The sequence below is a fragment of the Oryctolagus cuniculus genome, chromosome 7 (assembly GCF_051225735.1).
Source record: "Oryctolagus cuniculus isolate XC-2025 breed Fujian yellow rabbit chromosome 7, ASM5122573v1, whole genome shotgun sequence".
Classification (NCBI taxonomy): Eukaryota; Metazoa; Chordata; class Mammalia; order Lagomorpha; family Leporidae; genus Oryctolagus; species Oryctolagus cuniculus.
The window spans coordinates 146,040,427-146,067,251 of NC_142873.1; the positions used below are offsets into that span (position 1 = coordinate 146,040,427).

General features: G+C 59.5%; 4 protein-coding genes across 10 annotated transcripts; 1 reads left to right on the forward strand and 3 right to left on the reverse strand.

The window, feature by feature from the left end:
- Positions 1-693: 693 nt before the first annotated feature.
- Positions 694-11,664, reverse strand: CATSPER4 (cation channel sperm associated 4). Of its 3 annotated transcripts, XM_002716125.6 has the most exons (11): positions 11,457-11,664; positions 11,262-11,336; positions 10,761-10,904; positions 7,435-7,536; positions 5,472-5,569; positions 5,179-5,299; positions 4,852-4,985; positions 2,803-2,977; positions 2,079-2,290; positions 1,682-1,847; positions 694-1,138 (listed from the first exon to the last, which is right to left on the reverse strand). In XM_002716125.6, the coding sequence occupies exons 1-11, from the start codon at positions 11,526-11,528 to the stop codon at positions 1,085-1,087; spliced, it is 1,353 nt and encodes a 450-aa protein (XP_002716171.1). In that variant the 5' UTR covers positions 11,529-11,664; the 3' UTR covers positions 694-1,084. The 3 variants fall into 3 exon arrangements, with proteins under 3 accessions (XP_002716171.1, XP_089157448.1, XP_089157449.1); XM_089301322.1 differs by lacking the exons at positions 7,435-7,536; positions 10,761-10,904; positions 11,262-11,336; positions 11,457-11,664 and having other exon boundaries at positions 1,108-2,290; positions 5,179-5,800; XM_089301323.1 differs by lacking the exons at positions 5,472-5,569; positions 7,435-7,536; positions 10,761-10,904; positions 11,262-11,336; positions 11,457-11,664 and having other exon boundaries at positions 1,108-2,290; positions 4,852-5,183.
- Positions 11,665-12,144: 480 nt separating this feature from the next.
- CNKSR1 (connector enhancer of kinase suppressor of Ras 1) lies at positions 12,145-21,001 on the reverse strand. Of its 5 annotated transcripts, none has more exons than XR_016211217.1 (21): positions 20,842-21,001; positions 18,630-18,787; positions 18,372-18,553; positions 17,813-17,897; positions 17,444-17,485; positions 17,246-17,350; positions 16,679-16,738; positions 16,530-16,598; positions 16,174-16,275; positions 16,025-16,095; positions 15,833-15,906; positions 15,576-15,682; positions 15,467-15,497; positions 14,948-15,148; positions 14,121-14,194; positions 13,924-13,995; positions 13,591-13,664; positions 13,425-13,486; positions 13,205-13,304; positions 12,944-13,125; positions 12,145-12,697 (listed from the first exon to the last, which is right to left on the reverse strand). XR_016211217.1 is itself a non-coding variant. In XM_051856836.3 (21 exons), the coding sequence occupies exons 1-21, from the start codon at positions 20,891-20,893 to the stop codon at positions 12,488-12,490; spliced, it is 2,085 nt and encodes a 694-aa protein (XP_051712796.3). In that variant the 5' UTR covers positions 20,894-21,001; the 3' UTR covers positions 12,145-12,487. The 5 variants fall into 5 exon arrangements, 4 of the variants coding, with proteins under 4 accessions (XP_051712796.3, XP_069935131.2, XP_069935132.2 ...); XM_051856836.3 differs by having other exon boundaries at positions 14,976-15,148; XM_070079030.2 differs by lacking the exons at positions 18,372-18,553; positions 18,630-18,787; positions 20,842-21,001 and adding an exon at positions 17,989-18,022 and having other exon boundaries at positions 14,976-15,148; positions 16,396-16,598.
- Positions 21,002-24,666: 3,665 nt separating this feature from the next.
- Positions 24,667-25,031, forward strand: ZNF593OS (ZNF593 opposite strand). Its single transcript, XM_051856875.3, has one exon. It carries the CDS (start codon positions 24,785-24,787, stop codon positions 24,929-24,931), a length of 147 nt encoding a protein of 48 aa, XP_051712835.2. The 5' UTR covers positions 24,667-24,784; the 3' UTR covers positions 24,932-25,031.
- A 139-nt stretch (positions 25,032-25,170) lies between these two features.
- On the reverse strand, positions 25,171-26,132 carry ZNF593 (zinc finger protein 593). The gene is made up of 3 exons (XM_008265913.5): positions 25,806-26,132; positions 25,533-25,595; positions 25,171-25,446 (listed from the first exon to the last, which is right to left on the reverse strand). Exons 1-3 carry the CDS (start codon positions 26,003-26,005, stop codon positions 25,302-25,304), a joined length of 408 nt encoding a protein of 135 aa, XP_008264135.2. The 5' UTR covers positions 26,006-26,132; the 3' UTR covers positions 25,171-25,301.
- Positions 26,133-26,825: the final 693 nt, after the last annotated feature.

The window sequence follows — 26,825 nt, forward strand, 5'->3', positions numbered from 1 at the left end:
GCTGTGATTGGATGGCTTTGGAAACTGCCTGGCAACAGGGTGTGATTGGTTAGGGCATAGACTGCCCCTTGACCGGATTGGCTGCCTTGGCTATATAAGCTGCTGTACCAACTGAAATAAACAAGTCTGCAGGCTGCTTGCCTCAGGCCTGCTTTCACCCGACTCCCTCCCCGGGTCTGTGTGGTGACTCCATGCCTCTTGCCCCCACCACGCTCCTCCTCTCGGAACAAATCAACTTCAACATCGCTCCATCTCCTAACTCACAAAATCCTCCTGCTTTCCTGCAGCACATTTCAGTGTTCCTCTCCTCCAGGAAGCCTGCAGGGACCCACACTTCAGCCAATCCAGCTCCATTTCCCGAGGAGGGAACTGCCCTTGCTTGGGATCAATGTTGACTCTGTCAGACAAGAGCTCCCCAGACTGAGGACCAGCCTCCACCCTCAGACAGGGAGGGAGTGGGGAGGGCCGCCTCCATCAGACAGGGCTCCCAACCATGAGAACCAGACTTCCAAATTTTAGAGCCCTGCCATTAAGCTTCTCTCCCACTGAACTGGAAGCTCAAGAGAGCAGTTGGTGACTCCCATCAAACATGCAGGCTTTGAGGAGTGAGATCTGTTTCCCCCATCAAACCTGGAGCAACTAACCCCCCAGAGCTGGAGATCCACCAGAAAGACAGACAGACAGACAGACAGATTCCAACGCAAAAACTTTATTGTAATTATGCTTAGCCTCACTGGCCTCCCTTTCTCTTCTTGGTGCTTGGGCCCACTCAGGCCCACCCAACTGTGGGCTGCAGCAGGAACCCAGGGACACCCATCCTTAGGCCAAGTCCTCTCTGCCTTGGCCCGCAACCTCTTCTGTGCCTGTTCTGGAGCCAGGGCTCGCACTCTCACCCAGCATGCTTCTCCATCCTGGCTCCTCTGGACCTGGTGCCCACAAGCCCAAGCCCTGCCGATGCTGCCACCTTCACAGCCCCTAGCCTCTCCCCAGGTGTAAGGGTGGGTGCCAGGTCACTCTGGGGGGCCAGAAGATGCAGCGAGCAGCTGGTGTGTGTGTGTGCAGGCCCTTGACTCCCATTGTGCTCTCAGCGGCTACTCTTTTGTTTGTTCAGGAGCATATTTGTGGTAGACTCATGGACCTGCAAACCAAGGAGACTCCCTGTCAATCCCCTGCCCTGATGGGACACATGCTCCTTACTCCCTGCCTCCGGCCTCCACAGCCACCCTCTCCAGGTCCCCAGGGAAGTCCTTCACAGATCTATCCCCAGCCTGCTTAGGAATCGGCTCTGAGCTCGGGAGCCCAGCCTGGGGACCTGCACAAGGCTCCAGGTCATTCCTCCTCGGTCAGGTATGGGAGGCAGAGAAAGAAACCAACAATGGGTGTGCTTTCTTCTCTCCCTAGAGCCTAGACGGATGGGATCCAGGGGTCCTCGCCCCCACAGAAGGCTAGCGACTACGAATAAAACAGAACACGCACATTTGCAAGGAGGAGGGGCGGAGCCTACCTGGAGGGGCGGGGCCTCTAGAAGGAAAGGGTGGAACCTAAACCTAGTGGACAATGAGGGTGAAGGGGTGGGCAGGTAGATAGGAGTTTGTCGAGGAGGGAGGCCTTGGGTAGACAAATGGGCCAGAGGCTGGAGCGGCAGGGTGAGCAGTGGTTGGGTAGGAAGAGGAAGGCGCACCCGTTCGCGGTTCACCAGCGCAGTGACCAAGTCTTGCTGGTGAGCCACCTCGCGGATGTCCATGGAGGACCCAGTCTCGAACGACAGGCTCAGGGACAAGTGTCTGTGCATCAGCTCCTCCTCCTGCTCCTGGTTGAAGCGAATGGAGCGCACCTCCTCCACGATCCTGGGGGCGCAGCGGCAGTGCGTCCCTCCCACCTCTTCCCTGCGCAGACCTGAGGCCCTCCCGTAGGTGGGAGGGACCCCGAGGTCTGGATTCCCGCTCCTCCGCCAGCCTGCCCGGGAGGGGTGGGTGCGGGCTGGACAAGTCACTTCACCGCTCTGGTGGGGGTCCCGAAGGAGGGGAGGCGCCACCCTGTCCTGCCTTGCGGGCTCCCAGCCCCACCCCGCCCCGTACGTGTTGAGCTCATCGCGGATCTCCTTGTACTGCATCAGGTTCTCCTGGATCGCCTCGAGCACCAGGCAGAAATTGTCACAGGTTTTTTCTGAGAGGTTGAACAGCGGGCCCCCCACCAGCGGCTCCTGGGGGAGACCAGACGTCTCCTGGCGGGCGACCGCGCAGTGCACCAGCTGCAGCTCTGCGCTCTCGTCTTCCTCCTCCGCGCCGGGCTGGAGTCGGGGAGTGAGAGGGGACACAAGGCTCAGGCGCCGGCCCCGCCCCCAGCCCCCCTGCCTGACTTCCGGGAGCTCGCCTCTCCCTGCGTTCTCCCGCCCTTGACTGCACCTAGCCGCAGAAACCCAACTGTGTATGCAGAAGCCTCCCGCTCCCCACCTTGGAAAGTCCCATCCTTTTCAAAACTTAGTCACCCCCTCACCCCCACTTTCACCCCGACACATCCCACCTGGCGACTTGTAAAGCCCTGCCTGCTCCCACATCGTGCCCTGGCCCTCGACCCTCTCGCAAGTGTGGCAGTGCTGCCCCTGAGCCGGCAACGCTGCAGCTGACACTCCCTAAGCACACACTCTGCCAGGCGCCGTTCATGTACCCATACAACCCTCCTAGCAGCCCTGTGAGGTCCGCACTTTCACTGTTCCCATTGTACAGAGGGTGAAACTGAGGCTTGAACACACATGTGCACGCTCACACACACTCCTCCCCCCACCCACCCCAGCCCACACACCTCACTGAAGGTTATTTGACGCTGCTGCCCCTGCTCTCCTGCCTTCATCATTTGCTCCAGATTGGTGGTCACCACGACGACGAACAGGTTGATGCCAATGAAGGCACCCATGGTGATGAAGATGGCAAAGTAGATGGCGCCCCCAACCTCCATTGCATACTCCCTCTTCTCCATCCTGTAGAGGGAGGCAGGGCCCATCACCTCCCTCCCCCTTCCAGCCTTCGTTTCCTCATCTGTGAGATGGGGGGATCATCACAAGGCCCACTGCGCCCTCCGCCTGCTGCCCTCCCTGCTCCTGTGTGGCTCCAATTCCCACTTCCTAATCGTCCCAGCAGCTGCTCTCTACTGGGCACCTGCTACGCTGCCAGAGAGTGGCCAATTCTCAAACCAGCCCTGTATGGCAGGGATTTGTATGCACACCAGCGGTATCAAGTTCGCTCTCCTCACTAGACTCCTCATGGTTTTCTTATTATAAAAATTACTCAAGGGGCTGGCACTGTGGCACAATGGGTTAAAGCCCCGACCTGCAGCACCAGCATCCCATGTGGGCACCAGTTCGAGACCTGGCTGCTCCACTTCCCATCCAGCTCCCTGTTATGGCCTGGGAAAGCAGCAGAGGGTGGCCCAAGTCCTTGGGCCCTTGTACCACATGGGAGACCCAGAAGAAGCTCCTGGCTCCTGGCTTTGGATCGGCTCAGCTCCGGCCATTGCAGCTATTTGGGGGGTGAACCAGCGGATGGAAGACTTCTCTCTCTTCCTCTCTCTTTCTCTGTCTCTACCTCTCTCTGTAACTCTTTCAAATAAATACAAATAAATCTTTTACAATAATTACTCAAGGCTCATTAAAGAAAGATCAATAGAAAAATCTACAAGCAAAAATTCCATATGCTTTGAGTTATTCACTGTCAGCACTTTTATAAATAAAATACCCCCCCCAAATAATATCTTTTTTTTTTTTTAACAGGCAGAGTGGACAGTGAGAGAGAGAGAGAGACAGAGAGAAAGGTCTTCCTTTGCCGTTGGTTCACCCTCCAATGGCCGCCGTGGCCGGTGTGCTGCGGCCGGCGCACCGCGCTGATCCAAAGGCAGGAGCCAGGTGCTTCTCCTGGTCTCCCATGGGGTGCAGGGCCCAAGTACTTGGACCATCCTCCACTGCACTCCCGGGCCACAGCATAGAGCTGGCCTGGAAGAGGGGCAACCGGGACAGAATCCGGCGCCCCGACCAGGACTAGAACCCAGTGTGCCGCGTCGCTAGCTGGAGGATTTGCCTAGTGAGCCGTGGCGCCGGCCGCCAAATAATATCTTTATATAGACTTTCTCTATGGATTCTCATAGCAATCCATGGCTTAGCTGATAATGTATTGGGATCCCCAATTTACAGATGAGGAAACTGAGGCTGAGAAGAGAAAACAACTTGCCCAAGGTCATAGGATTAGTGTGGGAGAGCACAGAGCTCTGTGCTTTTCCCTCCCACCGCCAACATCGGAATCAATAAAGTCTGCAGAAGCCCTTTACCTGCGGGCTTTTGCTCTCCCAGAGAGGGATAAAGAAAAATCAGTCACTCCCTGGAGCAGACTAGAAAGAAATAGGACTTGGACTTCACGGAAATGAACAGGACACAAAAATGATTTTGGGCGGTGAGTGGGTCTAAGAAAGAATGAACTGAGACCTGAAGTGCAGGGAGCTCCGTGCCGGCCGGAGGCTGTAAGGTAACTTGGGCACCACCCAACACCCTCCCCCTGCCCAAGCCCAGCCTGGAGAGCACTGGGAGGCATCTCCGTGAACAGGGTCAGGGTGTGACTTTGAATGAGCAGAGTTTCCAAGGGCAAGGAAGCTTCAGATACCTCAAGCCCACAGGCCCCAGCCCCAGCCCCAGGGGTTTCCCTTTCCCCATTTCCCTGGGCAACTCCCACCTGCTAGGCTGTCCTCAGCCCCACCACTGGGGCCCCCACTCTTATTGGGAGCCTTCCCCATCCCCAGACCCCCCTTCTCCCTCCTTCCCTTCCTTGCCGGGCCGAGAGAGGCCCGGGCAGCCTGGGTAGCACTCACTGGAAGTCACTGTAGATGTCCAGCCAGCCATCCTGGGTGATGCAGATGAAGAGGGTGTACAGGGCAACCTGCATGTTCTGGAAATGCTTAGGCACGAACGAGCCAAAGAGCGTGACGCCAAACACCGAGAACACCTGCCAGAGAGACCACAGCTCCGCCCTGACTTCACCCAAGGGCCTTGGGAGACAGGACATGCAAGTGTCATGCAAATGAAAGCTTCCAAAGGATTCCCACCCACAGGCTTATCCTGTAAGCCCCCTCCATGCCCAGGGACCCAGGGGCCCTGCTCAGGGAAGGAGAATGGCTGGGGTGGGTGAGGGTACTGACCAACATGAAGAAGAGGACGAGGGCCATGATATTGGCCAAGTCGGGCACCGACTGCAGGATGACACGGATGATCCGGGCCAGGGGCTCCACCGCCATGCACACGTGTAGCAGACGGATTGCCCTGTGGCACAGCCTCTCAGGGGGGTCCCTCATCCCCTCCCGGACCCCATCCTCCTCCCTGCCCCACCTGCTGCCCAGAGAAGCAGAGCTGGCCCCCAGCTGGTAGTGACGCCCCCATCTCAGCCCCAGGTTCCAGACTGGTTCCCCGCTTTTCTCCAGAGCTCCCAGCTCACCTGAGGGTGTAGGTGATAGCGTTGGCATTGAGTTCTTCAATGAAGAACCCCAAGAGCAAGATAAAGACGATAAGGAAGTTGAGAATGTTCCAGCCATCCTGGGGGTGGGCCAGCCCCAGCAGGGTCTGTCAGGCCCAGCTCCTGGGGGCTTCCTCAGTCTCCCTCCCCACACTCCAAGGATGGGGGGTTCCATGGTCCTCTCAGAACAGGGCCGCCCACTGCTGTCCCCCTGATGCCCCCAAGAATGCCACAGAACACAGGAGCACTCTCTGCTCCATACACATGTTAATGGGCCGCACAGCAAAGACCCTCACGTAGTCACAGCTACTCCCTAAGTGGAGGCCCACTTTAGCAGGCAAACTGTTGAAACAGCCTTGCCCTACAATTAGGTGACCTGGAAACACTTGGTGTTCCTGCTTTTGTGTGACATGCACTACAATTAATAACCTGACATAAACGCTAAACAGAACATCAAGAGACACTGCTTCAGTGGCCAGTTCTGAAGCAAAATAGCCCTCGGAGTACAAGGGAGACAAATTTGGTAAGCCATTTGTCCAACAAGGCACTTACTCATACCCAAATGGGGAGGAAGCGCCTGCGTATGAACCTTTTACTAGTGAGGTCCCCATCTGACCCATAGATACTGTGACCCAGATACAGAGACGACATCTGGAGTGAGGCATCTTGTACAGCAGTTTCTGATGCCCATGTCCCATACCGGAGTGCCTGGTTCTAGTCCCAGCTATTCTGCTTCTGATCCAGCTTCCTGCCAATGCGCAGGTAATGGCTCAGATACTTGGGCCCCCGCCACCTGAATTGGAGACTGAACAAAGTTCTGGGCTCCTGGTTTTTGTCTGGCTCAGCCCTGGTTATTGTGGGCATTTGGGGAATGAGGCGGTTGTCAGAAGATTGATTTTCTCTCTCTCCTCTCTCTTTCAATTAAAATAATAAAATGAATTAACAAATTTTAAATGACAGCTGTATAAGGTTGAAAACAGCCAGAGTGTCCATGGATCGCAGGCAGGTGGAATAAATCATGGCACAGCCATTCAACGCACTACACTCTGCAGCCACAAAAAGAAAGATTTTTATGTCCTGACGTGGAAAGATCACCAAGGTCCGTTAAGGGACAGACGCCAAGGCAGAAGATGTTTATAGCATGCTACTGTTGGGAAAGGGAGAACTAAAAATATATCTATATTTGCCGGTGACTATAAAAATAACTCTTGTCTAAACAAGAGCTATAAAAAGGCTACCTAGTGAGGGTGGGGGTGGGGGAAAGGGGATGAGGGGGAGGAGTGGAAGCAGGAATTATTATTATTTTTTTTTTTGACAGGCAGAGTGGACAGTGAGAGAGAGAGACAAAGGTCTTCCTTTTCCATTGGTTCACCCCCGAAATGGCCGCCTCGGCCGGCGCACCGTGCTGATCCGAAGCCAGGAGCCAGGTGCTTCTCCTGGTCTCCCATGCGGGTGCAGGGCCCAAGCACTTGGGCCATCCTCCACTGCACTCCCGGGCCACAGCAGAGAGCTGGACAGGAAGAGGAGTAACCAGGACAGAATCTGGTGCTCCGACCGGGACTAGAACCTGGTGTGCCAGCACCGCAGGCGGAGGATTAGCCTATTGAGCCGTGGTGCCGGCCATCAGCAGGAATTCTGAGTATGCCTTTCAATATGGTTTTGACCAATAGGGATGCCTATCTACATTAAATATTAAAAGAGAAAAGGATTTTTAATAGAAAACAAAAACTTCCTAAATGTATTGGGCAGCCTAGTAAACAGAATTCTTCCTGCCTTTTACGCTCAGTCTAAACTACACGTCTGCCTGTCTACAGACACAACCCTGTATCCTGGCAGTAGTAAGCTCCTCCTGTATGCATGCCAGAAGTTCAAGGGCAAAGGACCAGATAGGGTGCAGATCCCAGGGACTGGTAGGGGTAATGGCAGGGAAGGCCCAGGATCTCACCTTCCAAAAAATCCAGAAGCCATTGAACCAGCCGAGGAGAACCTCACAGAAAAGGATGGTCAGCACAACGTCATCTATGGTAGAGAACAACTCATAGTGTTTCTACATGGAAGACAGAGAAAAAGAGAGGGGCAGCGACATCAGTCAGGGCCTGGGCCCGGCCGGGGACAGAGGGCGTCGGGGCGCGGGGCAGGCCCAGCTGCCCGCTGTTCTTCTTGTGGCACACGCGCAGGGCACCGTGCGGAGCGCGGCCATCCTCCTTGCGTGTCGCCATCACCACTGTCCTGCTGACGGGCTTTCCTTCCCATCTGACAGACGAGGACATCCAGAGGTGCCCGCCTGCCCCTGCTAGTGGAGAAACATCATTGTCGATGACAACCCCCAGCCCCAAGCCTTGAGAGCAGGGGTATCTGGGAGAGGGCCTGGGGGCAGAGGCAGCACAGGTTCCAGGACAGGGAGGAGAAGGCCTGGTCCCTGAGCCTGGGGGACCCCAGCCCCACCTTCTCTGGCGGTCCTAACCAAGGGCCTGCCCACGCTCTGCACATCCTCCTGCCTCACGGGTCCAGGATGCATACACAGGGTGGATGGAGCCTGTGTCTGAAATCCAACTCACTCTGGCCAACATCAACCCCCACTAACAGCCCCAGCTCCTGACTTCACCTGCTGCCCACCAAAATCACCTCTCTTTCTTTACCCCAACCATTTACCATCGCAGCCCCTCAAGACTGGCTGCCACACATGGGAGCCTCCCGCTGCCCACAGTGGCCACGGCTCTGTCTCCCACTGATGGGCTGGCTGGAGCTCCTCAAACTCCAATGGGAGGTTAAGATTGATGAGCTCCCGGCCTGCTCCAGATTCCCAAAGGACTGCCAGGGACCCTGCGCACCTGCCTGCAAAAACGGAGAGTTTCCATTTCTATGCCATCAGCTCCAGTGCCTGTCCCTGGAGGCAGGAGGCCTTCCTCACTATCAATCGAAGAGCTTCGTGAGGCCTGTGCTGTGGCATAGTGGGCTAAGCCTCTGCCTGCAGCACCAACACCACATATGGGTGCCAGTCAGGGTCCCAGCTGCTCCATTTCCAATCCAGCTCCCTGCTAATGTGCCTGGGAAAGCAGCAGAAGATAGTCCAAGTGCTTGGGCCCCTGCACCCACATGGGAGACCTGGAAGAAGCTTCTGTTTCCTGGCTTCGGATCAACCCAGCTCCAGCCACTGAGGCCATTCGGGGGAGTGAACTCTCTCTCTCTGTCTCTGCCTCTCTCTAACTCTGCCTCTCAAGTAAATAAATAAAATCTTAAAAAAAAAAAAAAAAAAAAAAAGAGCTTCACAAACATTCTCCTCCCTTGTGCATTTCATGGGCACCTAGAGCTAAGTCAGAGTTCCATCTCTACCCACAAGCCTTCTGTGGCTCCCTGTGGCCTGCAGGATAAAATCCAGAGCAGTCTGACCTTCACAGACCCTTGTGGACAAAGATCACACACCAGGGTTTCAGTAGTTTTGACTGGACCTCCAGTATGAAATACACATTACGTCATAACGCTGTTTCTCTCTGTCTCTTCTCCTAACAGGCCTATTTCATTCCGTATAGAAATGCGGACACGTGCACTCTGAATCCACTTCACGATCCACTAATGGGCTGTGTTCTGTCCCCACCCACCCTGCGCTCTGCGATCCCATGCAGTCAAGCCGCTGCCCGCGTCACAGGGAGGCTGGCTCTCGTCCAGGGCACGAGCGTGGGCCCCAAGGGATGCTTCTTGTCCTTGTGTGGTCACATCCGGCCTGGCCGCCTATGCCCTTGATGCTCACTGGGCGCTGGCCCTTCCCCGTTGGTCTCCTTTCCCTTTCTGCCCCTTACTTGAAGGCTGTCATTTGAGGGCTTTCCTAGGAGCTCTATGATGCTCCCAACCCTCCTCCCACCGCCATCATTCAGCACCCTCCACGGGGGGCCGCATCCACTCCAAGCTGTTGGGTGCTTTTACCCCCACCCTGCAGGTGTCCCCACAGGCACCTCCTCCCTCCGCAGCCCTTCACATGCAGTGACCGCTAGCTCCTCTCGAGACATCTTAGTGGGTCCTCCACGGGCACCTCGAGCACCACACAATGCACATGCAAACTGGCCCCGCGTCCTCCCAAACCTGCATTTCCCCCTATATCCCCACGTCCCAACACACAGCACCAGCTCCACCCGTCTCCAACAGGTGCACCAACCAGACCCTTGGCTCCCGTTCTCCCTCTCTTTGCTGCTATGAGACGATGGCAAGTTAGATAAGGTGGCACATAGTAGGTGCGCACTCAGTGTTAGCTGGGTTGAAAGCTGCTCAGGAGGGGCCGTGGATCTGAATCCTGGAGAGCTTCCAAGTGCATCTGATCTCTAGTCACCCACTGCCATCGTCCTGGCCCAAGCCCCACAGTCAAGTTCACCTGAACTTCTGCAACAGGGGGGCTGGTCCGTCTTCCCTCCCTCTCAGGGTCCACACTGTGGCAGCCCGTGTGAGTTTTATAAAACACACATCTAGTCATTTCACTCCAATGCTTCCTACTGACATAGGTTAAAGGCTGTCCTCCTTGACATAACAAAACAAAAACAAAACCCCGTGTGATCTGGCCCTGACTGGCCAGTGACCTCTGCCACCACACTGGACATTTAAAAAATATTGATTTGAAAGAGCACAATACATGTACAGTACTCGTAGTCCATATAAGAAACTAAAACACCGAGAGTAAGACCAAAACCATACTGGACTTCAGCTTGGACACAGAGCTGCCGCACGCTGTTTCCTTTGCTCAAAGCGCCCTCCCCCATCTCCCTCTACCTGACCAACCCCTCTCATTCTTTGCTCTCAGCTTCAGTGTTCCCGAGGAAGCTTCTCCCCAACCCCCGAGTTGCTCCCACATTCTGTGAGACACTCGGGCCTCTGAAAGCACAGGTTTGTGTCGGAGACAGGAGCACAGTTGGTTGTGCGTATAGCTGGTATACCTGGCACCCTGCCCCTGCGCCCTCGGTGCCTGGCACAGAGCCATTTTCCCTTTAATGACTGTTGCTTAAAACTGGATCCCATTCCCAAAAGGCCCCCCCACTGTAGCTCGTGTCATTTTTCTCCTGTCCTTCTTCAAAAATCCAAGGCATTCCTCAGAGCCAGGCTCCAGAGCCCCCTCCACCGTGAGGTCTTCCTTGATCTCCAGATCCCTAGAAGGTCAGAGCAGGCAGACCCTTGAAGAGCATCCTACCACCCGTGACGGACAGACAGGGAGTCCGTGGCCCCAAGGCAAAAGCGCCCCACCCCCGCCCGTGAGCGTCAGTGGGGGCAGAGGTCAGGCTGGCGTCCCACCTGGTCAAGGGTAGAGTTGGTGCGCAGAGCAATGGTGATGCCGTTGACCACCAGCAGCAGGGCCAGCCCCAGCTGGAAGGCCGGGTGTCGCAGCAGCTGCTTGATGTACATGCGAGTGATGAACTCCTGCATGTCCCAGGCGTCCTGGGGGAAGGCGGGGACCTCTCTTCAGGCAGGCGTCACATAGGCCTCTGCCTGGACGTTTGCTCTCAGTGAGTGGGCGTCCTTGGAGGTCCACCCTAGAGGGGAAGCTGCCTGAGAGGGGTTCGTGGAATGGGGACTTCAGGGGAGCGGTCACTACCTAGGCACCCACGTGGGTCACTGCAAGGGTCTGTGGGTGACTCTGACATGGGGGTTCCTGTGGGGTGCACTGCCCGGGGGGACGCTAACGCAGCATGGTGGAGTCACTGCAGAGTTCAGTGATGTTCAGCGGGCACGGGGGAGCTGCTGTCTCCGTGTACAGCTGTAGGAGGGCCCCTGCAGCCGAGGCCTGGTGCTTACGTTTTTGTTCATGATGTCCCAGCGGTTGATGAGCACCTGCTCCTCGGGCCGGATGTAGGGATCGTGCGTGGGCCTCTGCAGGAGACGGGAGCGGCCTCAGTGCAGCCAGTGCCCTGCTGGGCCCAGCCCCTGTCCTGTGCCCTGCCCGCCCCAGAACACCAGCTTGGACGGGTGAGCCAGGCGAGGGGGCCCTACCAGGATGTTCAGATACTTGACGTTGGCGGTGTCCTTCCATTGCAGCCACAGGGCCTTCTGGTTATCCGTCATCCTTTCCTCTTCAGGGAAGCCTCACTCCCAGCAATCTCGCTCCCCCGCGTGGTGACGTCACAGCAGCCTCTGTGACCTCCCGCATTCTACCAAGGAATTCCAGAGCTGCCCCACCTACCCTGCAGAGGCAGCTCAGGCTGCCTTGGGCTACTGGGCTGGGATCAGAGGTCACAGGCCCAAGGCGCAGGGATGGAGGACAGTGACGCGTCCTGCACTGGAGCCGGGAGCCGGAGGTGAGGCTGCACCGTGGCCGTGGGTTTTGCCCGACGGCCTTCTCCAGGGCTGAGCTCAATCCCGAGCAGCCCTCCCTCCCACCCCAGCTTCCGTGCAAGGTTGGCTTCTTCATCTACAAGGTGGAAACTTCTAAGTTTCCATGTGTGGGCAGCACCTTGGCCCTGGAAGGTCCGGAGAGGGAAGGTCACGAGGGGCCCAGCTGAGCTGTGGGTCAGAATCCACTCCTCACTCCCGGCAGGCTCGGGGCTTCAGGTGCTCGCCAGGGCCGTGAAGGGGCTGTCACCGGCCCTGCAGCCCAGAGTCCCCACCTGAGGGCTTCCACCGCGGCCCCCTCTGCGGCCCAGAGTTCCAGTGCTAAACCGGAAATGAAGGCACATGTGTGTTCACCTTGGAGGAAGTGGCTTTATTTGGCTGAAATGTGTCTCTCGTGAAATCAAGGTCACCTGAACAGGCCCGGCTTGGGGAAGGGAGAGCAGCCCTGGGTGGGGTGGGAGTCCTTTCTTTGGTGGGGAGGATAGGGCGGCATGAGGCTCACTCCACTGTACCCCACTCCAGGAGCAACGGGCAGATGGTGGGAACTCCACCTGGGGCGGGGGGCCGTGGACGGCACCGCCCCAGCCTCGAATGGAACCCAGAGATGTGCTGTTCCAGATGGTCAAGGATGGGGTTAAGGTGTTCATCAGGGGCAGGAGCTAAGACAGTGGCCCCCGTCAGAAGTCGGGAGGTCAGAGGGTGCCGTCTGGGGTCAAGGGGCAGAGATGAGAGTGCTCCTGAGGGTCAGAGGGCAGGGGGACAGAGGCCGGAGTCACCCCCCAGGCCCCCAGGCCCTCTGAGTACAGCTCCTGGTTCTGCTCCTTCCACCGGCGGAACTTCTCTCCGGTCAGTTCGGGGTCGCCCAGCACTTCCTCCAGGGCCTGCAGCTCCTGCAGCTTTGCCTGTGATGGGAACAGGAGGTTACGGAGCTGTGATCAGCCAGGGGGAGAGCGGAGCCTGAGTGCAGAGCTGACGCTGGAGTGTGGTGTGTGGCACAGGGAACCTGGGTGGGACTTCCGACCCCAGCTCAGCACCTAGAACGTGGCCCGGCCCGCAGCCGAGCCCAGATGGCAGCACGGAGCCCAGGGCCGAGCCCTTGTCAGAAAGCCAGAGTCCAGAGCCTTGTCCCTGCCGCGCGGCCCCCTGACCTTGAGTGTGCTCTGGAGCGCTCGCACGCGGTGCACTCGCTCATTGAGCTGGGGGTCCCGGTTGCGCCGCATGAAAGAGCTTCGCCACTGCTCGTGGGTCAGGGGCTGTGGCTGGCCCAGGAGGGACACGCCGACCTGCCTCAGCCCCTGTACCATTCCTTCCAGCGCCCCATCACTGCTGTCTGTGGGAGGGGAGAGCGGGATGAGCAAGTGCCCGCCCCGCCCCTCAGTCCCATCCCAGCTCCCAGCTCAGCCGGCTACCTGCTGGGGGTCCGAAGGAGCTCCGTGGGCTGCGCTGTGTGGGCGTGGTTGCTGGTGACGTGTCTCTGTGCAGCGGACTCCAAGATTGCGCAGGGCTGGGCTGTGGGCAGGGTGGAAGCGGTGGAGGGCGTGAGTCTAGCTTCAGGCCCTGCTATTCCCACCCTCCCTCCCTCCCTCCCCCCCCCCCCGCCACCTCTGCCCCCCTGTCGTCTGCACTCACCGAGGCTGAGCGGGACCCAGCCTCGTCGTCAGGGTCCTCGGCTTCTGTCTCACTGTAGCAGTCTGCAGGGGAGGGACGGGTCGGGACTCACAGGGTTTGCCAGGCCCCATCTCAGGACAGGCAGAGGCTCAGGTGAAACCCAGGTTTCTCCCCTGGAACCACCCACCTTCCTCTCTGGCTGGCGAGGGTCGGCCTGGAGACTGGTACTTGGAAATGCAGGTGATGAGATGGCGTACCCACCTGTGGGGGAGCGCTGGGCCTCAGAGAATTTCCATTCACTGAGGCCCTACTATGTGCCAGGGCTTTGCCTGGCACTGTACCTCCCCCACCCCCACCACCACCACATTGTCCAATTCAATCCTCAGAGCAACCATGAGAGGAAGGAACTCTTAGCAGCCCATTTTATAGATGAAGAAACTGAGGCTTAGAGAACCAAGTATCTTCACCAGTACTCAGAGGCTGGGAGCACATGGGATTGGAGTGGGAGGCTGGTACTCACATGCTCAGATCCGACAGGGTGTCAGCAGCGAAGACGAAGGGTTTGTACACGTCGTGGGTGAGCTGGAACACACTGCCAGGGAGGGGCCCTCTCAGCCTCCTCCGGGGCCCCAGCCGCCTCCCATCCTCCCTACCCGGCACCAGCACCTGTCTGCTGTCCCTCCCTGTCCCCCAGCCCGTCACAGCCCAGGACTTAACTATTTCTTCTTCTGATCATGTCCACTTTCCAGACTATAGTTGGAGACATTGATGAGGCCCTCGGCCTTCTCGTCCTGTGGGCACAAGATGAGGGTCAGCCCGGGGCCCTGATACCCTGAGGGCCCAGGCAGGTAGGACCTGCAGGGGCATCTGCTGGCCTCTCCAACCACAAGCCCCTAGTCCTGGGGCTCAGGGCAGGAGGCATGGTCACAGGGTGTGTCTGAGCCAGGAAGGCGGATCCAAGGCCGTCCAGGGCAGCAGCTGTGAGAGCGGAGTCTGCTCCTCTGCCTGGTCCCCAGGAGACGCCCACGGGGCTGCTTCTGCCCCGAGCTTCCTGAGTGCTGGGTTCTTGCCCCTTTTCATCTGAAACCCCCAGAACTGCTCTCCCAGGAAGCTTCCAGGGCACGCCCCTCCTGGCTTTCCTTCATCGGACACGCACCCCCGTATGGTCCATGAGTGTGTGTTTACCACGGCCCACCAGACTCTTCCGTTCTGGAGGGGCAGGAACTGCCCGATTCTCCCCATGACCGGCCCAGAGCTGGATACACAGCAAGCACCTGACTGTCTGTTCAGTGAATAAATTAGCAAACGAATGGCCCATCACTCGGATGGGCGGAACGTCAGAAGGGGCATAGAGATGGGCAGAATAAAAGTGACTTTCTCTGTACTTCCTGGGACGCCTTTTCCTAAACTGCTTCTACAACCTGTGTTAGCTCCTTTCTCTCCATTATGCCCATTTTACAGATGGGCACACCGGGGCCTGTGGATGGGAGTGGATGGTAGAATACACATAAGAATCAAGGCCCTGAGGTGAGCCACTTGCTTACCTGTGTGGTGGTGGTGGGGGTGTCTCACCTGGGGCTGGCAGTACCAGTAGAGCGTGTGTCCCTTGAGCACAAACCAGCAGCGGCGCCAGCGTGGGCCCATGAAGCCACTGGGTGTCTTGCGCAGCAGGAGCCACCCGTCACAGTCGGGCCGGCCCAGCTCCCGGCAGGACACCCGCCGGCGGCTCAGCCTTGTCGCCACGCCTGCAGTAGCACGGCACGGCACGGCTGGTGAGGGGCTGGCAAGGCCCTCTGGCCCCCCAGACCTGTTCCTTTGCCCTCCCAGAAGCAGCCCCAACGGAGAGGCCTGAGCCTACACCCGGTTATCTCAAGAGGGGGTGACTTCCCATTTCAAAGGCAAGGACACAGATCAGAGGATAAGCTGTGGGCTGGGGGCCCAGGTCTGTCTGACTCCAGACCCAGAACTGTGCCTGTTTCCAGGGAGACTGTGGGAAGGGTGGGGGTCTTGCCCAGCACTGTAAGCATCACTAAGGGGCCCCACCGTGTTGGGGGCATTCATACCTTTTGATTTCTTCCCACCAAGGCCAGGACTCTGAAAGGACAATGCAGGGGATAGAGGAGGATGCGGGTCCAGAGCCCGCACCCCTCCCCGCTGAGCTCCTGAGCTCACCTTGTCAGGGTATCCTGGGGGGCCTGGGGTCTCTGCTACTTCTGCCGGGACTGTGGCTGGGGGCTCAGAGGGGATAGGCAGCGGCTCAGGGTCAAGGGAGGTAGAATCTGTCAAGGAGGGAGGAGAGAGGGAGAAGGTTCGTGAGCCCAGTCCCAGGCCTGGGGATTCAGGAGGTGATGTCAACAATGAGGGGTCACAGCCAGGAACCCAGATGCCTTGGCTCCAGGTATCCCCCACCTAAAGGGCTTTGAAACTACCTGTCGAGGTAGGGGTAGGCCCAGGACTTGGGTTTGAAGTCAGGTCAAAGGCAAAGGCATCTCTGGGTGAGGCCCTGGGGAGAGCAAGGGGAGATGAGGCAGGCCGCGCCCCCACCAAGGCATGCCCAGGGCAGGAGAGCAAGGGGAGATGAGGCAGGCCGCGTCCCCGCGTGCTCGGGGCAGACCGGGCACCTGGGAGACAGCGGGGCCAGAGTCGGTGACTGGCTTCCCAGGCGCGGCGAGTCCAGAGCCTGAGGGGGTGTCTGGAGGAACAAGGAGAAGCAGGTGATGGAGCTGATGACAGGCCCTGAAAGCAGGTGGAGAGCGGGGGAGGCAGGTACCTTCGGGGGCGTCTCTGGCACCGGGATCTTCTTCAGCACCAAGCTGACCCCCGCTGGCTGCCGCAGCAGCTCCCTCAGCACGTTCTTATGGGACCAGGCCACCTGGGGGACGGGGTGGGGCCGGGGCAGAGACGCTGGGCAGGAGGCTCGGAAGCACCTCCACCCCTGCCCTCACACCGAGCCTCCTGCTTCTGCCCCAGGGAGCCCCATCAGCCCCTGCACCTTGGCTCTGCAGCAGCCCTCCGACCTCCTGGGCTGGCTCATCACACCCTGCTGTCCCCGGGGGGCAGAGCCTCGGCTGCCTCTCTCCCCGTCCTGCCCCGCGTGCCCACCACGCCGTCAGCGTCCTCACTCACCACCACCTGCTCGTTGATCTGGATGATCTCGTCTCCAGGCAGGATCTGCTGCCGGGAGTCGGTGGGGACCTGGGTGGGGAAGGGGCCCAGAGGGTGAGCTCCCCTGGAGGCCAGCAGGTGAGAGGGCCTCGGGTGGGCGGGCCTCTCACCTGGGTGCCCACTCTGGACACGAAGTGCAGGCAGTTGCTGGTGGTGTGGATTTCCAGGTCCTGCAAGGGCAGGGGTGACAGTCGCTGAGGGCTTGGGGCAGCACAGCCAGGGGTCCTGGGGCTCAAAGATGGGCAACCTGGGGGCAGAGTGGGCACCGCCCCCAACTCGCTGTGTGCCTTTGGGCTTGCTGCTCCTCTCTGGGCCTCTGCCGCCTCCCCGGATAAGGGCCAGAGGGAAGCTGTGGTGACCGAGTTCCCAGATTCTCAGCGACTTAAACCAGGGGACAGAAAGTTCGTGTCCTCTCCCCTCTCTCCTAAGCTGCGCCGGAGCCCTGCCAGGTCCAGGCCCAGGGCTGGAACGTGCTGCCGGAGACCACCCCCGAGTGGCCCTAAGGACCGGGAAGGCGCTGATGGACAGTGGGACTCCAGGGAAGTCCTTGGAGCCCCACTTTCACATCTGCACAGCAAAGGCCACCAGCCAGAGCAACCCACAGAGGACTCCACGGGTTCTGGGCTGCGTGGCAGGCGCCGAGGCTCAGAAGCGGGAGGCGAGGGGGCGGGGCTCACCAAAGGCGCTGCCAGCTGCACCTGCTCCAGCACGGCCTTCTGTCCCAGCAGCTCCGCGGGGCTGCAGCTCAGGATGGTGTGGCAGATGCCGGCCACGTGGCTACACTGGGGGAGGGCAGCAGGTGGTCTCACCTGACCCGACCCCCCCACCCCCACCCCACCCCCACCCCGCACTCCCTCCCGGCCCCACGAACTCACAATCCTCAGGACTTTGCTCTCCCTCTCGGCCGCTGGACAGTCCTGGAAGGGAGTGGACAGCGGGGCCTCCCCTGAGTCTGGCTGACAAGGGAGGGCTGCCCTTCTTGAGGTCCTACCCTGCTTCCCCTACCTCAACACCCTGACCCCCGGCCTCCCGCGTGCACGTGCCCTCCCCTCCCACACCTCCTGAGCCGCCCTTGCCAGCGACCCCTCGCTCCCATCACTGTACCCAGTGGCCAGGCCTCCCTTCTTCCTGCCCTCGCCGTCCAAGTGCTCACCCCGGATCCCGGCTGATTCACCAGTTATAAAAAGCTCCCGCCTGGTTTGGTCCCTGGGGCACAGGCCAAGCTTGGCCCCTGGCTCCCCTACCTCCTGCAAGACTTGGCCCAGCTCCGTGCACAGCACTCCGATCTCCTGGCAGGCCGAGAAGTCGTTTAACTGGGAGAAGAGGTACCTGGCAGGGAACGGGGGCACAGCGGTTACTCATCTGAGACTCGGGGTGATGCCTGCCCTCAGGGGTTTTGGGATGCAGGTGACTGCTCCACCTTCAGAGCTTAGCACAGGCCTGAGCCGTCATGAGGCTCTCGCATGCCAGGCCCTGTGCTAGGCACTGGGGAGACAGACACTGAACACACAGCTACATCCACGATGACTCAGCTTCAGCTCTAAGGAGTGTACTGAGCGCGCGTAACAGGGAAGGCATCCCTGAGGAGGGGACACTGGGGGTGGCACCTGCAGGACAAGTGAAGGGGGAGGGGAAGCGCTCTATTCAATGTTACGGTCACGCTGGCAGGAAGCACCCTGGCAGCCCAGTGCCCCTGCACCGCCTGCCCACCCTCTGCCGCTTCCGAACAGAGCCAAGCTGTGTTTTTCCCTCCTCGGCCCCAGAGGAGAAGGGTCCCCTCACCAGCCCCCCCAGCCTGGGTACCTGTTGAGCCAACAGAGGAGAGCCTGGGCCTCACGGACCAGCTCCACAGCCGCGCTGAGCACGTCAGCAGGGGTCTCGGCGCAGCACCCCAGGCGGCCCTGGACGGAGCTCTGGAAGGCCTCGGTCCCCTCCAGCAGCCGCTGTGTCAGGCTCTGCAGGTTCTCCGACTGCAGCCCGGAGCTCTGCGCAGGAAAGGGGACAGGTCACTTCCCCAGCAGCAGCCAGTCCCACCCGCAACCCCGAGGCTGGCTCACTCACGAGGGACCGGAGCTGCTCCACGCCGTCCAGGATGAGCTCCTGGTGGCCCAGAGGCCACACGGTCAGAGCCTCGAGGCTGCGGGGGCACAGCTGGAGCAGGTAGTGGCCAGGCAGCTGCCAGTCCTCGAAGGGGTAGTCTTGCAGACAGTCATCGAGGCCTGCGGTGGGGGCGGGGAGAAGGCTCAGGACCTCTCCGGCCCGCTCTTCACTCCTGAAACATCCTTTCTCCCCCAGTCTGACTCCAATGGCATCGGGAGCCCCGTGCTGCATTCTGCCCATTTCACAGATGGGGCCACTGAGCTGAGACAGTGGCTCTCAAGGGCTGGTCCCCGGGAGCAGCAGCAGCAGCAACGGCCTCACCGGGGTGCTTGCTAGAGATGCAAATTCTCAGGCCGCCCCACAGCTGCCAAGCCAGACTCCGGTGGGGCCCAGCAGGTTGTGACTGAACAAATCCTGCAGGGGACTTCAGTGCTGCCTAACCCCCGAGATCCAGTGACAAGGAGCTTTGGGGTCAGGGAGACCAGAGTGCTAGTACTTGAGTAATCCTACAACTGCTCTGTGCCTCAGCTGCCCCTACGAAATGGGAATAAATGGGAATAAAAGCATCCACCTTCGTGTGTGTCCCCTGAGTCATGTGTGTCGCTCTCGGCCCCACCCCTGGCAGTAACAGCCGTGGGATCATTAATGCCCGCCTCTGCCTTTGCAGCCCCGCGCCCCTGCACAGCCCTCCCGCCCAACACTTCAGCTCCACAGTACTTCCTCCTAGCTCTTTGGCCTCAGGGTGCTCGCATGTGCTGTTCCTTCTGTCTGGACTGCTCTTCCAGCTCCAACCCATCCTATGTCACCGAACTCCCCCCAGGAAGCCCTCTGTGACTCCCCAGGCTGGACCAGGGGCCTGTCCTCCTGCTCCCACTGCCCCCAGGCTTCCACAAACCCCTGTTCTTCACCTCTGGCCTCTCATTTTCTCACTGGATCTTCTAAGACAGGGCCTTAAAGAACCATTGGTTTCTAACCCCAGTCTGGGCCTGGCCCAAGGGACACACTGAAAGATAAGAAACGTACTATGTGCTAGGCAGAGTTTTAAGGGCGTCACACATATTAGCACATTTAATCCCCACTGTGGGAACTAGGAGGCTGGGGCTATTGCCAGCCCCATTTTTCAGATGGGAAGACTGACAAGTGGAGGTTAAAAGGCTTGCTTACTCTCTGAAGGGGGCCTCCCATCTCAAGCCAGCCACACACTCCTTCATTGGAGGATGTGTGTGCGTGACTGATCGCTCTTTCTCCCCGCCAGATGTCAAGAGCACCCTCCTGAGAGTCCACGCACCTGTCCCCAGGGGCCCTTGGGCAGCTTCCTCCCCCCACCCCGGTCCTGACACCGAGCTACACGCCCTGCCTGGCCAGCTTCGTCTGGTGGTATCCACTTCCTGAGGTCAGAGTTGCCTTTCCCATGTCATGAACAGACTGAGACCTGTGCTCACAGAGCTGATGAGTGGGGGAGCTGGCCTGGGACCCTCTGGAGGTGGAGTCCAGCTCTGAGCCCCTACCCTTACTTGCTGGGCACGCTCCTGGGGTGCCTTGGCTGCCCACTTGGAGATTCACCTCTCCACTGCTCAGGCTTAAGACTCAGGAGGCCCTCCCCGCTCCCTGGGCGAGGGCAGCAAGTCGTTTCCTGTCTGGGCTCACTGAGTGGCAGGTATATTTTGGGGGCGGGGAATCCCCTCCTCCCACGGGAGCCCCCTGGGTGGGGCCTGCCAGCCCTTTGCTCCTGCTTCTCTCATCCGGAGTCTCCTCCAGGGACAGGGGAAATGACACCAAGGCCAGGCCCATTCCGAGACTGAAGAAATCACTTCCTGTCTCTCTCTGTCAGTTTCTGCTCCTGAAAAATGGGTTTATGAACACCCACTGGGCCCTGGGGCACCGGGAAGATGAAAGAGATAAAGTGGGCGTAGGTGCCGGGCCTGGCTTCTGTTTCCGCTGCCCTGCCTCCTCTTCGCCACCCTGGTGGCCTCTTGGGGTGTCCTGGAAGCCAAGGGGGCGTCCTTCCTGGGCTCTCTGGGGTCACCCCGTCTGCCCCCGGCCCGGCACTGGACCTGGCCCGGGGCAGACGCCCTAGAAATAACCTGTTGACTGAGTGACCGACGAGACCCTCGGCAGGTGCTTTTGCCTTCCCCGCTCCCCCTCGCGCCCTCCTCCGCCCGGCCTCACCCACCTCTCAGCCAAGCTGCCACCTTCCCGGGGGTCCAGGCCTCTACCGGCTCCATGACCGAACTCCGCCCGCCGGACTGGCTCCCGCTCCCGCCCGTCCGCGCAGGAATTTCCGCTCCCGGAGCCCCGGCCTGGGGAGGGGCCGGGCCGGGCCCTGGGCGGAGCCGCGCATACCTGGGCCCACGTGGTCAGCCAGGTGCGGCGCCGCGGCAGCCACTGGCGCGCGGCCGCCCGCCTCCAGCCCTTTCAGGCATCCCTGGGCCTCGGGAGCCTGGGGGCGGGAGGGGGTGCTGCCAGCCCGCGGTGGAGACCCCAGAACCGGCCTGAGACCTCGAGTGGGGTCCTGGGGATCGGCCGGCAAGACGAGGGGCCAAGGGCTGAGCCGCACCTCTGGGCAGCTGGGCAGAGTCCCCGAGGGAAAACCCCGGCTCCTCTCCAGCCTGCTGAGACCCACGGGGAGCCTTTCTCAGAATGACTGTTAAGGCACAAAACAAAGCTTAGGGTTACAAGGAAAACAATGATTACCATAATATTCAAAACCACAGACTTGTGAGGTACGAATGTTTATTAATGAGACTGGCAAATTAGGGACAGGAGTTGGGGTGAAGTAGCTTAAACCACAGGTTGGGGACTCTGAGCACCAGTTTGAGTCCCGGCTGCTCCACCTCCTGCTCGTGGGCCTGGGAGGCAGGCGTGATGGCTCCAGTGCCCATCACCCACATCGGAGACCTGGATGGAGCTCTGGGCTCCTGGCTGCAGCCTGGTGAGCCCTGGTTGTTGCCGGCATTTGGGGAGTGAAGTATCAGATGGAAGATCTAGCTCTGTCACTCTTTCAAATAAATAGATGGGTTTTTTTTTTTTTAAAGATTTATTTATTTGAGAGGCACAGTTACAGAGAGAGGGGGAGAGAGAGAGAATTCTTCCATTTGCCAGTTCACTCCCCAGATGGCTGCAACGGCTAGAGTTGGGCAATCCAAAGCCAAGAGCCAGGAGCTTCTTCCAGGTCTCCCAGGTAGGTGCAGAGGCCCAAGCACTTGGGCCATCTTCCGCTGTCTTCCACAGGCCATAGCAGAGAGCTGGATTGGAACTGGAGCTGCCAAGACTTGAACCGGCACCCACATGGGATGCCCGCACCCCAGGTGGATGCTTAACCTACTATGCCACAGCATTGGACTCCCCCCCTTATTTATGTATTTTTTTAAAAGAATTTTAAAAACAACCAGCAAACTACAGTGAAATGCTTCTCTCTGAATGACAGCGTATCGCTGCCCAGCTTGAACAAGCGCATTGGACAGGGCTGCCTCCTGCGTGTGGATCAGCCAACGACTGACGGTAGGGTGGGGGGGAGGCACCTGGGGTCCCGGTGCACAGGCACCCATGTGGCCACGGAAGCCTTCCTGGGATCAGAGGTGCCCTGTGGGTGACAGCGGTGTCACAGGCAGGTCTGAAACAGAATGTGAGCAGGGGGCTTCAGCGGGGGGTTAACAGTGACCACGGTTTTGAATGTTATGAGCAAAAATATTTTGACACATCTGCAGTAACTAGATTGATATGAAAATCCCATCACAATGGGAAGCACGTTCCATTGGGGGAAACCAGATTCCACTCCTTCACCCATATAGAAGAAACAGTGAATTTTGGTTAGAGGTTAGTGAAAATATAAAAGTTCTTCCCAACCAAGTCTATGGATCCCCTGAATTCTGAGCCCCAGTAAGAGCCTTCGCCTTAGCAAAATGTCTGACACCTACCACGCGTCCACTGTGATCACCATTTCAGCCAGGAGACTCCCAGGTCCGTGGACTGAGTCAGATCTGCACTCGACTGCTGCGTGACCAAGCCCAGCCCCTGCGCGCTGAGCCCGTTTCTTCCTCTCTAAAAGGCCACGCGGTGCCATCATTATTCAGTCTGTGGGGAGAAGCCTGCTCCTCTATGTCATCTACTTTGGAATCTTTTTTTTTTTTTTTTTTTTTTTTGACAGGCAGAGTGGACAGAGAGAGAGACAGAGAGAAAGGTCTTCCTTTTGCTGTTGGTTCACCCTCCGATGGCCGCAGCAGCTGGCGCGCTGCAGCCGGCGCACCACGCTGATCCGATGGCAGGAGCCAGGTGCTTCTCCTGGTCTCCCATGGGGTGCAGGGCCCAAGCACTTGGGCCATCCTCCACTGCACTCCCTGGCCACAGCAGAGAGCTGGCCTAGAAGAGGGGCAACCGGGACAGAATCCGGCGCCCCGACTGGGATTAGAACCCGGTGTGCCGTTGCCGCAAGGTGGAGGATTAGCCTAGTGAGCTGCGGCGCCGGCCTACTTTGGAATCTATCAGCATCCCAACACCTGTCACACAGGGCCAGTGCTATGGCACATATGGGCACTGGTTCAAATCCTGGCTGCTCCACCTCCCATCCAGCTCCTGCTAATGATCTCGGGAAAGCAGCGGAGGATGGTCATGTCCTTAGAACCCTGCACCCACGTGGGGGACATGGAAGAAGCTTCTGGATCCTGGCTTCAGACCAGCCCAGCTCTGGCTGTTGTGGCTATCAAGGGAGTGAACCACTGGATGGAAGACCTGTCTCTCTGCAACTCTGCCTTTCAAGTAATCTTTTAAAAACAAACAAAAAACCCCAAATGGATTGTTTAAAAAAATAAGTAAACACAACAGTTCTGTATGTCTGGTGTAAACCTTTCAAAGGCACCGGCAGGCTATTAAAGTGAAAGGCGGATGGATGGGCCCTTTTCCCTCTGGTCTCTGTGCTGTTCCCCAGTGGGGACCACTGCCAAGTTTCCCGGGGGCTCTTCCTTGTCCCTGCGCACAGTCCGCAGCTTGTTCTGCGTACGCACTGTTCTTCAGCTCAGTAGTAATCGACATCCTGAAGTGCTACAGCCACGACAGCACGGTGGGCTTCAGCGTTTCTGTGTGTTTTAAAGATCTGCGGCAGCATTACCCACTACGCCACAGCCGGCCCCCAGCTCCTGTGCAGCATTACCCACTACGCCACAGCCGGCCCCCAGCTTCTGTTGCTTAACAAAGCACTGACGGTCTAGTCGGGACACGCAGGTCTACCTGTACTGCTGTCCCTGCGCTGAGGGTTGAAGTCCTGTGGGAACTCCACCCTGGAGAAAGGGAGGAAACAGGCCCTCCCTCAAGGTAGGGTGGCAGAGGCACGCAGCGGTTAGAGGCTAAGAAGCCACCCTCCGCCCACTCCGTTGAATGCTGATGGGTGACATCCAACCACCTGAGGCAGGGACAGGCCGGGACCAGGGCTGAGGACGGCCAGCCAGGGAGGCAGTCCGGGCCTGGGACTCTGAGCACGCCCGCCAAGGCCGCTCCCGCCTACCCGGCCTGGCCTCCCTGGCGAGTGGGGGAGGTGCTGCTCAGGCCTGATGCTGATCTCTCCTGACAGATGCTCCTAAGGCTGGCAGGGCGGCAGGCACCGGCGGGGGAAGGGACCAGATTTAAAGGTCCAGTGGCCCCGCCCCCTGCCAGAGCTGGGCTGGCAAGCAGGGGTGAGCATCCTCAGAGGGCACAGCTCCTATGCATACGTGACGTCAGGGATGCCTAGGCCCTGGTCTCCACTTCTGGGCACCAGGAGCGCCACCAACGTTCACGCACACGCTCACCCCACAGGCCGCCGGGGAGAGCAACGGCCCCCACCATGCGATTCCGACGCCTAACCCCTGGCTACTTCCGGGTGCTACAGGTAAGGACCCCTAACTGATGGCTTCTGCCACTACCGATCCCTTCTTCCCCCTACCACGACGGGGCTGACACCCCCAGCAGCCAGGCTGTCACGTTTCCTGCCGCCTGAGCAGCCAGGGCCCGGATGGGCAGTGAAGCGAGAGGGACTGGGGTGGAATCTCCCTGGGGCAGCGGCGGCGGCCACGTCTCCCTCACCCAGCGACGCCTCTTCAGCCCCTTCCCAGCGACCCCTCAGGCCTCCCTCTGTGCCTCCCCAGATGCAGGTAGCCGGGGAGCTGAAGGCAGAGCCCCGGAGTCCACTGGCTGGGGTGGTGGCTGCACTGCTGGCTGTCCTTGGCCTGGGCGGTTCCTGCTATGCTGTCTGGAAGATGGTGGGGCAGCGGCGGCCACCACAGGCCCCATGAGGAAGCAGGCAGCCTCTCAGCGAGGCACTGGGGTAGGTGACTCGGGGGGCTGCATTTTGGGAGCTCTGGAGGGAAGCAGGCAGAATAAACCCATCCCCACTACGCTCGGCGCCTGGGCTCCAAAGCTGGGCAGGTGGGGAGTAGAAACACAGGGCTCGGTATGAAAAAAACGGCAGAGGAACCCTTCCAGGACAGGAGTTGGGGGCAGTGGCCTGGACATCACAGTCAGAGGCAAGTCCTATTTGTCCAGTTCCTTTATTTGGGGAGAACACCCAGAGAGCGGTCACTTCCCAAACCCGAGCGGCTGGATCGCTCTCCCAGACCAGCCCTCGTGTCACTGTCCATGCGGGCCCCATAGCTGCAGGCCCTGTCACGTAGAAGACGTGTCCATCTCAGGAGTCTCAGTGGACACCTCTGCGGGCACCGCCAGCCTCTTGGGGGGCACGTAGGAGCCCATGCCCGCCGCCCTCTCTGCCTCTTCCTGACTGTAGGGCTCCACGGTCAGCTGCTTCAGCCTGGGAGAAAGGAGTTGGGAGCTGGTCAGATGCATGCCCTGCCTGTCGGGCACCCAGCCGTCAATCCTCTTCTTTCTCCTCCATACCTTTTCTTGTGGTCTTTGGACCGGAAGTGGGTCTTCAGGTTGGCGGAGTCAATGAAGTACCTCCTGCACGGAAGGGAGGTGAGGAGGGTGAGAGGGGAAGCCTGTCGGGCACGCCCAGCTGCCTGACCCTCGTTCACTCCCCGACGCCAGACTCCGGGCCTGAGAGATGGGAGGCGGGCAGACCCTGCGCGCCCCAAAGCCCGGACTTCTCACATGCCCCGGCCCGCACCGCGGAACCTCCTCCTCCCCAGGCCGGACTCGGCCGGGACTCACGCGCAAGCCAGACAGCGATGCAGGCCGCCCCCCGGCAGGTCAGGGTCGGGCTCGGCGTCCGGGTGGAGCGGGGGGCGCGGGGGCCCCTGCGGCCGCAGCTCGCGGTGAATCTCATCCAGGTCGGGCCGCCGCCGCTTAGCCTTCATCTGGCGGGCTAAGGAGTGCGCACGGTGAGCGCCCGTCCGGCGGGAACGACCCATGGCCAGTGGCAAGCGAGCGCAGACGCCGGGAGCTCGCAGGGAAGCGCACGTGCGGCACTTCCGGACCTCTGGATGACGTCGGGAGTCGCCCGGAGGCGGGGCCGCCTCGGCCTGACCGCCTCTGATGACGTCACGGACCCGGCCAGCGGCTCGGGCGCCCCCTGGCGGCCATCTGGCTCGGTGACCAGTCCGGTGGGGGCCCCCTGGCCGTCGCTGGGGAGCGGCGGGGGAGGGGTGCGTGAGCCTTGGGGGTGCTTCGCGACCGGCCCCGCGGCTCTGCTTGGCCCGGCCCCACCTGTCTGAGCGCCGTTCCCCGGCCCTCTCATCCCTTCCCGACTCCCAGACCTTAGGCTCCGCGGTGGGGGTGGGTGGGTTGCTTTAAGCATCTTCGGAAAGCGCTGTTAAATATCTGACTGAATAAATTCATGAATGAATGAGAGTGGGCGACGTTGGGATCCTGGCTCTAACAGGGCTCCCCGAGATACTTCCAATCCCTGACCAAGTCCTCACCTCTTCTCAGGGCTCCCAAGTTGTCCCTTGGGGTTTCCATCCTCCATCCCTCCCCAGGCAAATCCCTGGGGGAGGGGTGTTCCTTCCAGAGATCACAGTGCTCAGGCATGCCGACTGCTCCTCTCACAAGCAGAGGAGTGCTCAGGAAGGGACCCCATCCTTCGTCTGGCAGGGCGTTCTCGTGAGTGGGCTGGCAGCAAAGACGGGGATACAGGGGCCAGCGCATGTTGCTGCCGGTTAAACCTGCAGCTTGCGGCCCATATCAGTTTGAGTCCTGGCTACTCTGCTTTGACCCAGGTCTCTGCTAATG